The sequence below is a fragment of the Pogona vitticeps genome, chromosome 2 (genome assembly GCF_051106095.1).
Source record: "Pogona vitticeps strain Pit_001003342236 chromosome 2, PviZW2.1, whole genome shotgun sequence".
Classification (NCBI taxonomy): Eukaryota; Metazoa; Chordata; class Lepidosauria; order Squamata; family Agamidae; genus Pogona; species Pogona vitticeps.
Genome location: NC_135784.1, coordinates 107744546 through 107761189, shown reverse-complemented (window position 1 = coordinate 107761189; position 16644 = coordinate 107744546). Strand labels below are relative to the sequence as shown.

The 16644-nt window shown below is 43.8% G+C and overlaps 1 protein-coding gene across 4 annotated transcripts in view; it reads left to right on the top strand.

Annotated features, from left to right (window-relative positions):
- Positions 1-16644, top strand: part of PRELID2 (PRELI domain containing 2) — a 55597-nt gene that overhangs the window by 21858 nt on the left and 17095 nt on the right. Inside the window, exon 5 of one of the 4 annotated variants that reach the window (XM_078385772.1) lies at positions 14708-14894. The exons of the other annotated variants lie outside the window; for them this stretch is intronic. Within the exon in view, the coding sequence (XP_078241898.1) occupies positions 14708-14720 (13 nt within the window). The 3' untranslated portion in view covers positions 14721-14894. Of the gene's footprint in view, positions 1-14707; positions 14895-16644 lie in introns of those variants that run through there. 4 annotated transcript variants of the gene reach the window in all.

The window sequence follows — 16644 nt, the reverse complement described above, 5'->3', positions numbered from 1 at the left end:
AAAGTTCAAACGGACTGAACCCGGTACTGGCTTGGGGCACTGATCGATAAGCAAACAAAAGGGATTGCAGCTTCTGGTCCCAATTGTTTGGATTCTCTGCCAAGTAAGCCCTAATCATGCGCATCAGAGTCCCATTGAACTTTTCCGTTAACCCATTACTTTCGGGGTGATAGGCAGTGGTTTCCTTGTGTTTAATTCCACAGATTTGCCATAACCGTTTCATGAGCTTTGATGTAAACGATGTGCCCAAATCTGTGATTATTTCTGAGGCAAATCCCATCCTGGACATATACCCCACCAAGGCATCTGCCACTGTGTTAGTTTCGATGTTAGTCAAGGGAATGGCTTCAGGGTACCTCGTGGCATGTTCCACAATGGTGAGAATGAACCGGTTCCCCCTCTTTGTGGCCTTGGGCAAAGGTCCCACAATATCCACTCCTATACATTTGAACGGGGTGTCAATCACAGGCAAAGGGCACAACTTCGCTTTGGTCCTGTCACGGTTATTCCCCTGCCTCTGACACACATCACATTGTTTACAGAACTCCTTGATCTGCTTCCCTATTTCAGGCCAGTAAAAATTTTGTGTGATTCTCTGCTGTGTTTTGTTCACCCCTAAGTGCGTAGCAAACATGTCAGAGTGCCCCCTTTGTAAGGTCATTGGGCGATACTTTTCAGGTACCACTAGCTGACTTCTGATCCCATCTCCCCCTTTTGAGATATTCATCATGGTCTCTCTATATAAAATTCCCTTTTTCTCGCGAAATCTCGCTGGGGTTTCAGGTGTTAGCTGGGTGTCTGTCACCTTTTCAAAACACTTTCGGAGAGTGGTGTCTGCCTTTTGCTCTTGGCCAAATTTGCTGTCCGTGGTTAAGGTTTCTGCCACAGCTTCGGGACTACCCTCACCTGCTTCAGCCTCGGGCTCTTCAGTACCACCCTGAACTGTCCCCGTGGGAGCTTGTGAGCGTGTAATCACTAGCACCCGTTTCACATGTTCAGCCAGGTCATTTCCCACAAGCACGGCTGCTGGCAGAGTCGATGAAATCGCTAGCCGCCAAACTCCCCTCCAGCCTTGAAAGCTCACAGGTACCTCAGCTACTGGCAGTGAGATCACCTGCCCCTCAATCCCTGCCACCTTCAGGCTCTCATTTGGGATTATATACTTCCTAGGAATAATGTCTGGATGGCACAGGGTCACCTGGGAACAAGTATCCCTTAGCCCCCTATACTGATGGTCAAGTATTCCTACGTCCACCCCTGCGGTCTCAAACAATTGCGAATCTGTTCTCACTAGTAAGCAGCGCTTGACCTCCACAAGAGGACCATTTCCCCAGCCTGATCAGCAGATGTAACTGGTTCAGATTGAGTAGCCATGGCAACAGGCTCCCTCAATGGCAAGGAGCTTTGCTCTGTCTGAACACAGAACACAGCTTTTGGCTTGGTTCCACTCAAATCATGAGGCAAATTTCCCCTTAGCTGCTTTAATTTCTCACACTCTGAGATTAGATGGCCCTTTCCTTGACAGAAATAACATTTTCTGCTGTACTTGGAGTCTTTCTCATCTGGTTTTGGTTTTCCCTCCAAAATCTGAGGTCTTGGTTGTTTCATGTCTGAGGGCTTCCCTTCAATATGGGCCCCTCCCCCTTGCTGGTTTTTCCCTGGTCCCTGAGAGTACCTGCTGTAGGTTTCTTTGGGCTTACCCACAGTTTTCCCCTCAGCACCTAAGGGCTTCCTTATTTGGGAAATAAAATCTGCGATCTCTGCCGCTTCTGTCACCGATTTAGGTTTCCTCTCCCTCACATGGAACTTTAGTTCCCCATGCAGGACTGAATAAAACTGTTCCAGCGCTATCAGGTCTTTGAGCTGCTGGAAGGTCTCTGTCCCCTCCTGAGACAGCCATTTCTCTAGCAACCTCACCAGTTGGGCCCCCACTTGGGTAAAAGTCTGCTCTGGTTTTTTTGGGAGTGACCTGAATTTTTGCCTCAGCTGTTCAGCATTTATCCCATGCCGGGCAAACACCAGTTTTTTAAACTCAGCGAAGTCCTTCAGCAGTTCCACTGGCATCTCTGCATAGACTTCTGCCAGGCTGCCACTGATTAAAGATCGCATAATGGTCATCTTCTCAGTTTCCCTTACTGAGAAGTCCACAAACGCTCTTTCCACGAGGGAAAAGAACACCTCAGGGCAATCTCCCTTGTTGTACACAGGGAATTTCTTCAAGTCAGTTTTAGACAATTGGCCCACCTCAGAATCTCTATTGTTATTATTGTTCTGGTTCATCATTTCCAATTTTCTTAACTCAAACGCCATCCTCTCTCTCTCCAATTTTTCTTCTCTTTCCATTCTCTCTCTCTCTAATCTTTCTTCTTTTTCCATTTCAAATTGCCTTTGTTTCTCTTCCCTTTCAAACGCCATTCTTTCTAACTCAAATTGTCTCTGTTTCTCCCTTTCCCTCTCCTCCATCTCCCTCACCCTCAGTTCATGCTGTTGGGCTAGGAGCATTTTTCTGAGTTCTGAGGTCAGTTCTCCTGTGCTCTCATCCTGCACTGAGCCAAATTCCTCCTCAGAACCTTGGTCTCCCTGTGGTTCTCTCACTTTCCCCATTTCTGCCATTTGGCTTCGAGTCAAGGGCATAATCCCCCCAGAACAGGCTGCCTTCAAACGTCACGCCTCAAAATAAAACGACGACTTTTTTTCTTTTGCCTCAGAAACAGCCTTCTATAGACTGCTGCTGTCCCTCCAGCACCCACTTGCAACTGTTGCCAGACAGAATTCACCCCCTCTGCTAGGCCTCTCAGCAGACAGGCTAGATCACTGTTACTTCACGCAGCTTTGCCTCAGCCCTTTCCTGCCAAAACGGGTTGCCTCAGAGCTCCCTAATCTAGTCCCCCAATCTGAGTTTGCACGTTCTTCCACTAACCTACCTCTCCGTGAGGTAAGCCTAGAAGATTACCTACGCGCCCTCAGATTTTCCCTGACTAGACCCCCCTTGCTCTGGGCACACTTGCCAAGGCTTTGCTGGACCACTGGACAACTGGACCAGTCGTATCCCACATGCTGGACACCAATCAATGTGGCAACCCCAGACCTACTGGAGTATCCCACCCTGTAGTTATGCTGCCACCAACCATTCCCTACAAGGAGTCACACAGACCAGGAATGGATTTTAATAAACAAAAGAACAAGGTTTATTGAAACAACAAACAGGGTAAATAAAAGAATCAGGTAAATAGGAAACTGGAACTTGGTATAGTCCCAATCAAACACATACAACAGGTTGGTTCCCACAGAACACTTTAAGGCAACGCACAGACCCTGAACCTATCAGTTCTGGCTACCTAGATAGAAACCTGAACCTATCAGGTATGTACTATCTGACTAACAGTTGTACCCAGTCTGACACACAGACTCCAACTCTTCACTTCTCCACACCAGCTCCAAATATATATACAGTACAGCTCCTCCCCCCTGATGTCCCGCCTTCCACTCCCCATAGGATGGAACTTTCCCTCCAAACCCATGACAGACAGGTACCATCAGTGCTGTATGTGACAGTGCCTATCCTATGAACCCTCGGCTTTCAAAACCTCTTTTTATTATAACACTGTAGCTTATATTTTTATATTTAAAACACTCAAACATAAAATACAGAAAATGTGATAAAAGTGATAAAATAAAGTTGACCAGATCATGTGGGTAAGAAAATTGCCTTGCTGCCTCATTCCAAGTACTGTATCTTTTTAAACAGGCAGTAAAGATGGTTCAATATTACTTCAGGTTTTTTTTTCAAAATATTCACCTGCATTTTTCTATTTTTTTTTTCACTTTTAAATTGTGCTCTGCTTTCAAAGTAAAGATGTGTTTCAACTCTGTTGTAGGCTTTCTGGGCTGTCTGGCCATGTTCTTGAGATTCTTCTTCCTAACATTTTGCCATTCTCTGTGGCTGACATTTTCAGAGGACAGGAGTCAGAACTCTGTCTGTGCTCTGGTGCAGTTTGTGGGATAGTTGAGTATTTGTAGCTGTGGGATCAGCTTTTTGTCCTTTTCAGGAGATTGGGTTATGGTGGTCACCGTGTTTTTTGTTGTGGTTGTATTGTTGTGATAAGGAGAGATTATCTTTCACTGTGATTGATGGGTGTCATTAGCTGGTCTTTGGTGTGCAGTGATCACTAGTTCTTGTGGCTGGGTAGAGTTTGTTGACCTTTTGCAGGCTGTGTTTTCAGTGCTGGGAGCCAGGCTTTGCTCAATTTTAAACTTTCTTCTTTGAATGAGAAACATGAGAGGACAGTGCAGACTAAAACAACTGGAAAAATCAGCAATAGCTGAACATGCCCTGAAACAAGCTGGACATAAAATTTTATTTCAAAATACAGAAGTACTGGACAACACCAGCAATCATTATGTTAGATTGCACAGGGAAGCCATTGAAATCTGCAAACGCCAGCAGAGCTTCAACAAAAACGAAAAACCTACGACAACCATCGGATCCCAGCATGGAAGCCTTTGAGAATACATTGTTTCAATTCTGTTGTCTGGATGTTGTAGGTTCGTTCGTTTGTTCGTTTTGTTTAGTCGTTTAGTCGTGTCCGACTCTTCGTGACCCCATGGACCAGAGCACGCCAGGCCCTCCTATCTTCCACTGCCTCCCGGAGTTGTGTCAATTTCATGTTGGTTGCTTCGATGACACTGTCCAGCCATCTCATCCTCGGTCGTCCCCTTCTCCTCTTGCCATCACACTTTCCCAATATCAAGGTTTTTTCTAAGGAGTCTTCTCTTCTCATGAGATGGCCAAAGTACTGGAGCCTCAGCTTCAGGATCTGTCCTTCCAGTGAGCACTCAGGGTTGATTTCCTTTAGAATTGATAGGTTTGTTCTCCTTGCAGTCCAGGGGATTCTCAAGAGCTTCCTCCAGCACCACAATTCAAAGGCATCAATTCTTCGGCGCTCTGCTTTCTTTATGGTCCAGCTCTCACTTCCATACATCATGACAGGAAAAACCATAGCTTTGACTATTTGGACTTTTGTTGGCAAGGTGATGTCTCTGCTTTTTAAAATACTGTCAAGGTTTGTCATCGCTTTCCTCTCAAGAAGCAGGAGTCTTTTAATTTCGTGGCTGCTGTCTCCATCTACAGTAATCATGGAACCCAAGAAGGTAAAATCTGTCACTGCCTCCGTATCTTCCCCTTCTATTTCCCGAGAGGTGATGGGATCAGTGGCCATGATCTTAGTTTTTTTGATGTTGAATTTCAGACCGTTTTTTGCACTCTCCTCTTTCACCCTCATTACAAGGTTCTTTAATTCCTCCTCACTTTCTGCCATCAGAGTGGTATCATCTGCATATTGGAGGTTGTAGATATTTCTTCTGGCAATCTTAATTCCAGTTTGGGATTCCTCCAGTCTAGCCTTCCGCATGATGTATTCTGCATATAAGTTAAATAAGCTGGGGGACAATATACAGCCTTGTCGTACTCCTTTCCCAATGTTGAACCAAATCAGTTGTTCCATATCCAGTTCTAACTGTTGCTTCATGTCCCACATATAGGTTTCTAATCATGTTTATTTGTGAGTATTTATTACATTTGTTCTGGGGGAAAGCAACAGACAAATAAACTCTTGATTAGCATAGGAATGGCATTTAGACATCTTTTTTGTATTTGTTTTTTTATCAGTGGGATTGAGCCCTAAGTTTAAATAGCAAAAGACTAACAAACACCTTTTAAGGCTTGAAAGAAGTGCTGGGAAAATGCATGTACAGTGGTGCCTCACATAGCGAGGTTAATCCGTTCCGGATTAACCTTCGCTATGGCGAAACATCGCTGAACAGAACGGGGAAAGCCATTGGAATGCATTAAACTTAGTTTAATGCGTTCCAATAGGCTCCAAAACTCACCGTTCAGTGAAGTTGTCCCATAGCCGGCAGCCATTTTCGTGCCCTCGGTAAGCGAGGGGAGCGCGCGAAAACGCTGCGTGCGGCCATTTCAGGGCTTCCAACAGCCATTTTGGAACCGCCGAACAGCTGATCGTCGGGCATCACTTTGCGAAACGCTTACCGATCATCGTAAAGCGAGTTTTGCCCATAGGGGCCATTGGTATGCGATCGCATTTGCGATCGCTAAAACCTCTTCGCTATGCGATTTTGTCATTCTACGGTGCACTCGTTAAGCGAGGCACCACTGTATTAGAGATAATTGAAGTTCTTCTTCGTGGCCTCTGTGAATCACACCCTCAGTGATCTGTGCCTGCCCGGAGCCTTGTCGGAAGATCTAGAGCTTCTGCGGTAACAAAAAATACATTAGAATAGACCCTTCCTCCTCTGTATACCTTGGCACCAAGACTCCCTTCAGTTTCTTTCAACCGCTGCGTTGAAGAACCTCATACTTCTAGCTTCTGTGAGTTAAAAGTGAGAGTTTTTTAACTCTTGACTTCTAAATATTTTCCTTTCTTTTTGTTACTGATATGAAAAAATATAATATGAACTGTTCTCTTGCTTTTTTTCCACGTGCCTCGGCCTCTGGCCCTTGCACTCTCCCCTCCGTTTTGTGTTTCCTTTCTTTAATCGTTCATGGCCCCTTTGGGCCTGTTTAAGCACTGTGGTTTGCGATAACAAAATACCACTTTCGGACGGCCACTTAAAGTGCCTTTTTTGTCTAGGCAAGGCACATTAAACCTCCTTGTGTTCTCATTGTAAAAATTTCAAGTGGGGAGTCCTTCGTTCTTGTCTTTCCAGACTTAAACTCCATATTTGGGAACAGTCTTTACAACCTGTAGAAGTCATGGCTCAACCTCCGTGTAAGACTACTTCACAAGCTAAAGCCATGGAGGAAGCCATCAGAGAATCATCTAAACATCGCCCTTCGGCCACACCATCTCACTCTGATGCCCCTTCAACTTCGTCGAAAACCTCTAAGGGACACAAACCCAAGAGTTCAACATCAAAAACTTTGATATCAAAGTCCTCCAAAAAGTGAAAGCTGTCTCCCGAGGTCTTCTCAGTTCCAGATCCTCCTCAACCCAAGAGGTCTAAACAAACCAAAACTAAAGCTCCTGTTACCGTTCTGCAGCAGCTTTCCGAATTTCGTGATTTGTTTTGTGTAGGCTCGTCTTCTGTTGACGAAGGGATTCCAGCTCACCAGCTGACTTCTCAGTTGCCGGAATGGGACAAGCAAGTAGATCACCTTACTTCCTTGCCTGCCAGTCCCCAATAATCTATCTCTCCTAGTAACCCATCCATGGACGCTTCACTGGAGAGAGAAGAATCAGAGCCTCACCTGGACACTGTGCCCTATCCTGTACCATTGGGCCAGCCACCATGGCCACTGGCATGCTATCATGCACATCAAGCTTATGAGGTAATTCTGCCAGTGCACGCAGGCCAAAGTCACACTCAGTACTCTCATCAGGTAGCGATTTGCCCTATCAGTGCTCTAGTAACCAATCTGCCAGAGGTGCTCAACAGGTTGTTCTGTCCGGTCCCACAGTAGTATTACAACAGAAGCCTCCATCTTGACAGCCTTTGGTGTCAAAGTGAGCTTACCATCCAGATCCACATGGTCATCAGATAGCTATCTACCAGCCACCTCAAAAGCTTAAGCCAGTTGAGAGAAACGCTTGCAGTCGTGAAGCATTTGCTGCTCCTGTCAGCCAATATTTTCCAGCTCCTCAAAATGAGGGAGCCTGTTCCTCCCAGTTGGCATCCCCGGCCTCGACAGGTCTGCCAACACATCCATCGATTCGACCACAACCCCTTTCTTGACATCATAGAGAAACTATGACTCTTGACAGCGACACCTATCTAAACACGCAGTCCGTCAATACCAAGACATCAACTATGATACCGAGGTTCCAGGATTTTTACCTCTGCCCATGGAGACAGCATCAACATCGATGGCAGTCAGCAATCCTCGACATTGACAGATGTCCATGGACATGCCATCTCCTTCGGTAGCAGGCCACTGAGGGCACCACTATGGCCTACAACCTCTCGACACAGAAGTCGATCAACGCTCGGTCAACTCCAGACCCAACCCCGAAATCTTGGATCACGGATCTTGCCCACAAACTCCATCTGTGCTACTCACATCACCAGATTCTGACCTGGCAGATGTAGATCCTCCCATCCCTAGCAGAAGATTTTCAAACATATGCTCAACTCATGGTGCACATGTCTAAGTCTTTGGCTCTACAGATCCATCACCCCACAACTGAACCAGCGGATCACCTTTAGAGGTGGATCACCTTTAGATCCTATTTCAAAAGACACAACTACTTCAGTCCACATTTCCACGCTGCCATCCCTTCTCAGCACTGCTCAGTGGTCTTGGACTAAACCAGCCTCCTCTCATTTGGTCTAGAATTGAATCGACAACCTTTACCGAATACATGACCTCGGAGCGCTTTTTCTTCAAAATCAACCAGCCCCAAATTCGATATTCATTGAAGCCTCACAGTCTCGATTTCGACATCGACAGACTCTTATTCCACCCAACAAAGACAGTCGGAGAATCGACTCTATGGGCTTTACTCCTCAGTGGCTTTCACAATGAGAGTAGCAAATTACCAAGGAGCTATGGGAGCATATCAATGCTTCCTTTAGGACAATTTGGCCACTTTTGTTGATTCCTTGCCAGAGGATAAAAAGATAGTAGCGCAAACCTTCCAACAAGAGGGCCTCTGTGTTGCTAAACAACAGATGTTTTCAGCTAAGCACACCGTAGATGCAACATCTAAATCCGTGGCTACCTCTGTAGCATTGAGATGTTTTTCTTGGCTATTTACAGCTGGCCTTGCCGAAGATGCCCGGGCATGCATTGAAGAACTCCCCTTTGATGGGACTGGCCTTTTTAATGCTGAAACAGATGACATCTTAGAAAACATCCAAAAGAAATGTTCGGCTGCCAAACGATGGAGCGTCTTTCCTTCCTACCAACAACACCCTCAGTGTAACCAATGGAAGCGGTCCTACAATTCTTGTGAGAGTTTCCAACAAGAACCCCAACGTCAGGTGCCCTACACGCCTTATTTCATGCACCAACAATACAAACCTAAACCCCGCCAATAACCTATCCAGAGGTGCAACAATCGCAAACCCAAACATTATGTTTTACATCTTCCTGACCGAGATCACAACTCAACACCCCCCCTTCCTGTGGAAATACTTACCTGTCTGGTAGTCCATCACCACCGATGCCTGGGTTCCGTCCATTGTCCAAAACAGATACCACGTTCATTTCCATCAGCTCCCTCTGCCACATCACGTCATTACACCACTGTCTTAAACTTTACAAGAAGAAATAGTAAATTTACTTCTCAAGGACACCATAGAACCGATACAGCAAAACAACATTTTTTCTCACGTTATTTCACCATCTCAAAAAAGGGCGGTGGTCTTTGTCCTATCCTAGACCTCAGGTAACTCAACCAATATGTCATCACTACCAAATTCCATATGGTGACCCTCAAATTGGTTCTACCCCTCCTCAGAAAAAACAACTGGTTCACAGTCATAGATCTACGAGAGGCATACTTCCATATCTCCATCCACCCCTCCCACAGACAGTTTCTTCGATTCCAACTCTGATCCTGGGCTTATCAAAATTTTAAAAAAAACTTTCCTTTGGCTTGCAACAGTTCCCAGAGTCTTCACCAAGTGTATGGCCCCAGTGGCCACTTTCCTCAGACTTCCAAAGATCCTCATCTTCCCATACATAGACGATTGGCTCTTGGAGGCTCCTTCCCTTCGCAAGGCTCACCAAGACACCTGTCTCACCTTATCCCTCCTTCACGATCTCAGTCTCACAGTCAACATGCAGAAATCCAAAATGAGCTCTACAAAGGTCGTTCATTATATCAGGGCTCGCATAGACTCTATCCAAGCCCGTGCATTCCTCCCCACAGACAAGCAGCAGAGCCTTATCTCTTTGCTGCATGACTTCACTCCCCATGCTCTGGTTCCTGCCCTACTAGTGCAACGCATGTTGGACACCATGGCTTCTATGACCTCAGTCGTACAACACGTACATCTAAAGATGAGGTCCCTACAATCGTGGTTCCTCGCCCTTTTCGATCCACTGACAGACACCCCCCCTCACACACTTGTGAGAGTCACCCCCGAACTTGCCTCCCAACTCTAATGGTATTTCATCCCAAATCATTCAGTAGGATGTTCCTTCCGGCAACCACATCCTCAAACACAGGTCACAACTGACACTAGACTTATGTAGCTCTCTCACAATCCATGCCAATTGGTCCTGCAGAGAACTTTCCCTTCCACATAAACGAGTTGGAACTACTGGTGGTGATAAAGGCACGCAAAGCCTTCAGAAACATCTTGACTGGCAAAATGGCACAGATTGCCAGTCACAACACTACAGCCATGTACTACATCCTCAAACAAGATGGCATCCACTCCCCAAGCCGCCTCTATTTAGCGAGTGACCTATGGGAATGGTGTCTTTCACATCAAATCTATTGGACAGCTCTACATATTGCAGGGCAAGACAATGACCTGGCAGACCTCCTCAGCCATACAAACCCCCAACCTCATGCATGGGAATTGGACCAGGTGATTTTTTTCCGCCTTTGCAAAAAGTGGGGCAAGCCAACTTTGGACATTTTTGCCTCACAAGAGAATTAGAAGTGCAGGCGCTATTGCTCCCATGCCAGAATTGGCAGACACTCCGAGGGAGATACATTCATTGGCCGCTGGCCCTGGACTGTCATGTACCTCTTCCCACTGTTTCTGCTCCTCCCCAAAGTAGTTGTCTGGATACAACAAGATAAACCTAATGCTGTCATCATAGCCCCTTGGTGGCCGAGACAGCCTTGGTTCCCAGTCCTACACAACTTATCATCAGAAATTTATCACCTACCCCATCTGCCGCACCTTCTCACACAGATCAACTCCCAGATACTTCATCCAGATGTACCTGATCTGCACCTGGCAGCATGGAGGATTCTGCATCCTTGATGGATGTCCTCTGTCAAGTGAAGAAGCCCCCAACCAGAAACGCCTACCTATATAAATGGAAAAACATTCAATCCTTCACTACAGCCGCTTCCGTACTTCTTATCAACCCATCTCTCTCCACTGTCCTCTCAATTCCTGCTACATCTTAAAATCTACTGACCATTCTCTTTCCTCTCTTACAGTTTACCTCTCAGCAATCGTCTCTTACCAACCACCAACTTCTCCGGTGGCTCATTTTTTTCAGGCCTCCTAAGCTGAAGGTTTATCACATGCCTGCCCGGGTGTTCATCTACCTTCCCTGCAATGGTCTTTGACCTTTGTCTTGTGACAACTTACTCAAACTCCTTTTGAGCCATTAGTTTCAACAGACCTTCACCTTCTTTCCTTCAAAACAGTTTTTCTTGTAGCAATCACATCAGCTCGTCAAGCAAGTGATTTAGCGGCTTTGCGGCATGACTATCCTTAAATACAGTTTTTTCCTGATAAAGTCAAACTATTTGTGGACATCTCCTTTCTCCCCAAAATTGTATCTCAATTTCATATTTCTCAGACATTGGTCCTCTCCTTTTTTCCATCGCCATCTTCAGCACAAGAACAACTCCTCTACACTCTGGATGTCTAGAGGGCCCTTGCCTTTTATTTATCTCACACACAGCTCTTTCAGCGTTCATTGCACCTTTTTGTCAGTCATCAGCCTCCCACTAAGGGTTTGCAAGTAACTTCACAAACAATTTCTCGCTGGGTTGCCTCTACTATTCACCTTGCATACCAGCTTGCTCGACAGCTGGTATGCAAGGTGATTCACCCTCATTCCACGAGGGCTCAGCAACTTCTACAGCGTTCCTCCGTGGTGTGCCTCTCCCCAATGTCTGCATTTCGGCTATGTGGGCACCACCATCTACTTTTATCCAGCACTATAGACTGGATGTTCGACAGAAGTCTGACGCAGCATTTGGGCGTGCTGTTATGGCTTCCACCTTTGGCATGACACCCTGCCTCCAGGTAAAACAACTTGTTAGTCACCCAGGGTGTCATTCACAGAGGCCATGAAGAAGAATGACAGGTTACTCACCTGTAATTGAAGTTCTTCGAGTTGACCTCTTGTGATTCACAAATCCCGCCTGACCTCCCCACTGTTATGCCATACAGATTTCTTTCTTGTGGTGGTTGATGTAACTGAAGGGAGAGTCTTGGTGCCAAGGTAGTTATACAGAGAAGAAGGAGTCTATTCTAATGTATTTTTTGCTACCGCAGAAGCGCTAGAATCTTCTGATGAGGTTCTGTGCAGGAGCAGATCATCCAAGGGTATGACTCACAGAAGTCCACTTGAAGAAGTACAATTACAGGTGAGTTACCTGTCGTTCTCCTCTTCTGAAAAAAAAAGAGGGAATAAAGGCCTACCAAGAGGAGGAAGGATATGTAGTTGTTTCCTGCTGAATTTTGAAAGAAAATTGAGATAGATGGATGGATGGATGGATGGATGGATAGATGGATGGGTGGATGGATGGATGGATGGATGGATGGATGGATGGATGGATGGATGGATAGACAGACAGACAGACAGACAGACAGACAGACAGACAGACAGACAGACAGATAGATAGATAGATAGATAGATAGATAGATAGATAGATAGATAGATAGATAGATAGATAGATAGATAGATAGATAGATAGATAGATAGATAGATAGATAGATAGATAGATAGATAGATAGATAGATATGTGGAAATTTGTACTAACTCTTTTGTAAATTATAACAAATTGCCAAATGTAATCATTAGCTGTTTCCTGTTTCCTTGAATCATGTTGCTGCTTATAGTGGTCTTTCAAGTTCTCTCTTCACTTTTTCTCCCTCTCCCTCTCTTCTTCTCTCTGCTTTTGCATTGTTTCGTGTCTTTTGCTGAAAAGTTTGCAGAACTGGACTTCAAAAGCACTGAATACCAAATAAAGGTCACAAATTACTGCACATGTGAAATGCAACTATATACAGTGGTACCTCGCTAGACGACAACCCTGCTATACGATGAATCTACAGGACAGCGACTTTTTGTGATCGCTATAGCGATTCGCAAAACAGTCATTCCTATGGGGGAATTTCGCTTGGCAACAATTTGGTCCATGCTTCGCGGATCGTTTATTCACAAGACGACGATCTTCATTGGGTTCCTAAAATGGCTGCCCTGTGTTTTCTGGACACATGCTTTGCAGGGCAGCCATTTTAACAGATGATCGGTGCTCGGAAAATGGCCTCCCCTATGGACGATCTTTGCTGGACAACGAGGTAATTTCCCCATTGGAATGCATTAAATGGGTTCCATTTAATGCGTTAACAGCGATTTTCCCAGAACGGATTATTGTCGTCATGCGGGGCACCACTGTATTGCTGTCTCTTAGAACATAGCATGAATATTTTACTGTGTTAATCTCTGTCTGAAGACGTGAGCGAAGAAGGTCCACAATAGCTTACATAAAAATATAAGAGCCTTAACGGTACAACAACATTTTTGCCTGTTTTTATTTTTATTTTGTTTTTGTCTGATAGGCTTGCACAGACTAACATGGCTACCTCTTCTAAAATTAAAATCATAAGGTAATCATGCCCAGGTGCACTGGCCCTGCGATTCCCCCCCCCCCGCTCTGCCCTATGTTACATAAGCAATATAAATATTCAGTGCTAGCATCATTATACAAGGCAGTGGTCAGTGGCAATGCAAATATCCTCACTATTATTGCAGAGCACAAATAGCCAGGTGCATTCTTTCTTTTCATCTTTTTCTGAAACATCTGGTGTATACCATCATTTCGGAGATTGGGCATAAAGTTTATGCTCTGCCAATTTTTTCAAGGTGGTACTGCTGTGCAACATTGCAAGCACAGAGACTTTCACAGATTTTAGAAGTGACATCCAATTGGAACTGTGACATAATGTTCTGAATTGTCCTAAGAGAAACATTCTTGTACGGTTACAGAGTGTCAGCCAGCCATTTTCTCTAAGCAAGGGAGAAAATGGCTCTCCATGGCATTTCATTTTTCTTTCTTCATCTGCCTCAAAATGTGTGGCTTTTGGCTGTTTTGTAGGAGGATGGAGTGTTTCGCCTTACCTTTTTTAAAAAAATACATTTTACATAGGTTCCTGAAGGTTCTTAAGACTTCTGAGGCAAAAGGCTTCAACACACACACACCTCTCACTTTACCTAGCTCCCAGTGGATGGAAGAGCCATTGGCAATAATGGAGAAAAGGAAATCATTAGAGCACAGAACAGATAAAATAGCCATGCAAATGTTCACAAAACTTATTGGTCTATGAAGAAAATGAAAGTTGCTTGAATACTGATTTGCAGATGAATTATAATCTCAGATGCTTAGAGATTATGGTTTACCTGATGAGTTCTAGGAAGGGAAACACAGCATAGAGCAGTGCATTTTCACAAAGTGAAGCAGTATAAAAATGTATTAACTACATATAATATATTAATAAATAAATACTGGGGCATTTGGCAAAGAAATGTACAGTGCATGCGATCAGTGTATCAGATATTTAAGCATCTTCTTTTCATTTTATATCCATCTTCAGCAGTATTACCTTAATTTTAAACCAATTATATGAATATTATCTTGTATGAGTCAATACTGCACAATGCTTTACCCATTTTGGAAAAAAAACACAGCCTTTTTGAAATGTGATGCTTTCCCTTCTTTCTGCTTCTCACTGCTTTTTTTTTTTTTAAAAAAAAATACAGGCATTGCCTTTGACAGACTATCTGAAATGCACCCCTTGAAATTACAACAGCCGCACTTGTTCTCTTTGAAATTACACTGCTCACTGAAGCTTTGTTCTGTGCCATTAAATTTGACCGAACCTTGTCCTAATCTGCACTGCATAATGTATCATATCTTTTTTTTTGTAGTAAAAAAAAGTAGAAGGAAGTCAGAGTTGGTGTACTCTTTGCTATTAAAAGCTCACTCTGTATCTATTTATGTCAGTAGAAACACAGCTGATGTGAACACCAGACAAATTTGTTTGGGATCCTTGTTGAGAAGGACAATTTTTAGATATTCTGTTCCCATCCTCAGGTATATCCCTCTTTTTGGGCTTTGTTGAAAAGGCCAAACTGAACAATAAACTGTTGCTGTAACTCACAGTTTTAGATGTTTAGCCAGGAAGAGAAATAAATCACAAAGATAGCTTCACACTTAGAATCAGAGTTGTCCTCCACAGTAAAAGGTGTGTGATTAATCTCTGACATTGTTTTGCAGCTTTGTAAGTTGCAAATTTGTTTGCAGTTTTTTGGAAACTGGTCATTGGGAAGGAATAATCTCAATTTTCATGTTGACTATGTAGACATGGCAGCTATGAAAAATTCATGCCTAAAGGGATAATGTTTTATCACCTTCTTATTTTGAAGCTGCTTACCCCCAACCTGAATTTCTCTTTTGCTGCTATGTCAGTTGGTTGTTTTTACAGCTGATTTTTTTAAAGCACTCGTACAGAAGAATTTGGGGGAGTGGAATGTGTTGAGTGTGTTATAGAATATTTTCTGTATGGGAATTCTAATATATTGAAGGATTAGAGTTGCGAGCCAGGTCTGTGTTAGGGTTTCATGTATCCTTCTTGAATTTCCTGATCTGGGTGGGAATTTTATTGTCTGCCTGGAATGGTTTGCCAAGAAAATGACATGGGACAAACCTCAATAACTAGAAAATACATCAGGGCATTTTTCATCCTGTTATTTGTTTGTATAAAATGCAACAACAACAACAACAACAACAACAACAACAACAACAACAACAACAACAGCAGCAGCAGCAGCAACAGCAACAACAACAACAACAACAACAACAACAACAACAACAACAACAACTGTGCATGGCTAGTACAATTTAGAGAAAGTCTTTATGATGATTCTGGTCACAATGCTGCAAAATATCTACATTGTACATCTGCAACAAAGCACAACTTTTTTGGGAACTTAAGTTCCCAAAATTAAAGCACCTCCTAGTACATGAAGATTAAGTTGAGAATTAAACATGAGTAGGCTGCAACTCATCCATCCTCGAAGGCTATAGGGCTGGCTAATTTTTGCTGAGTGTTCCCCCCCCCCCCCCAAGGTTTTATGATATAGTTGGTGGAGGAAGGAAGTTGATGGAATTGATTTCATTTTAGTTTTCACATCTTTTTTTGGTAATTTTTTTGGAGTATTTAGATGAGTCTCCAGTTTTTATCTCCATATTTATGAAACCATGGCATCTGACCAGCTGCTTTATGTTAGATCACGATCAAGGCTATTCATACAGAGTCTCTCATGAGTTAACAAAAAGTGCTGTTTGTGTGGTATTTGGAGCAGAATCCCATTTCTAACAGATCTGCTTTATTTCCCTCCCACCCACCCACCACCAAAAGAAGAAGAAGAAGAAAAGTTACTAGTCTTTATGACTGTGAAGCTGTGCTTGAGAATTTGTGGGCAGTGGAAAGTAACATCCAAGAAGCTATATAGACATACATATATATGTATATGTATATGTATATTTATATGTATATGTATGTATGCATGATGTAACCTAGGAAGGGGATGCTGTTGTGAATTACAAATGATGTAAGAGATACCATATGGTCTTGCAAAATTTATGGAGGTCACAGGTACAGAATTCTTTTTCTTTTGCTTGGCTTCTTTTGCAC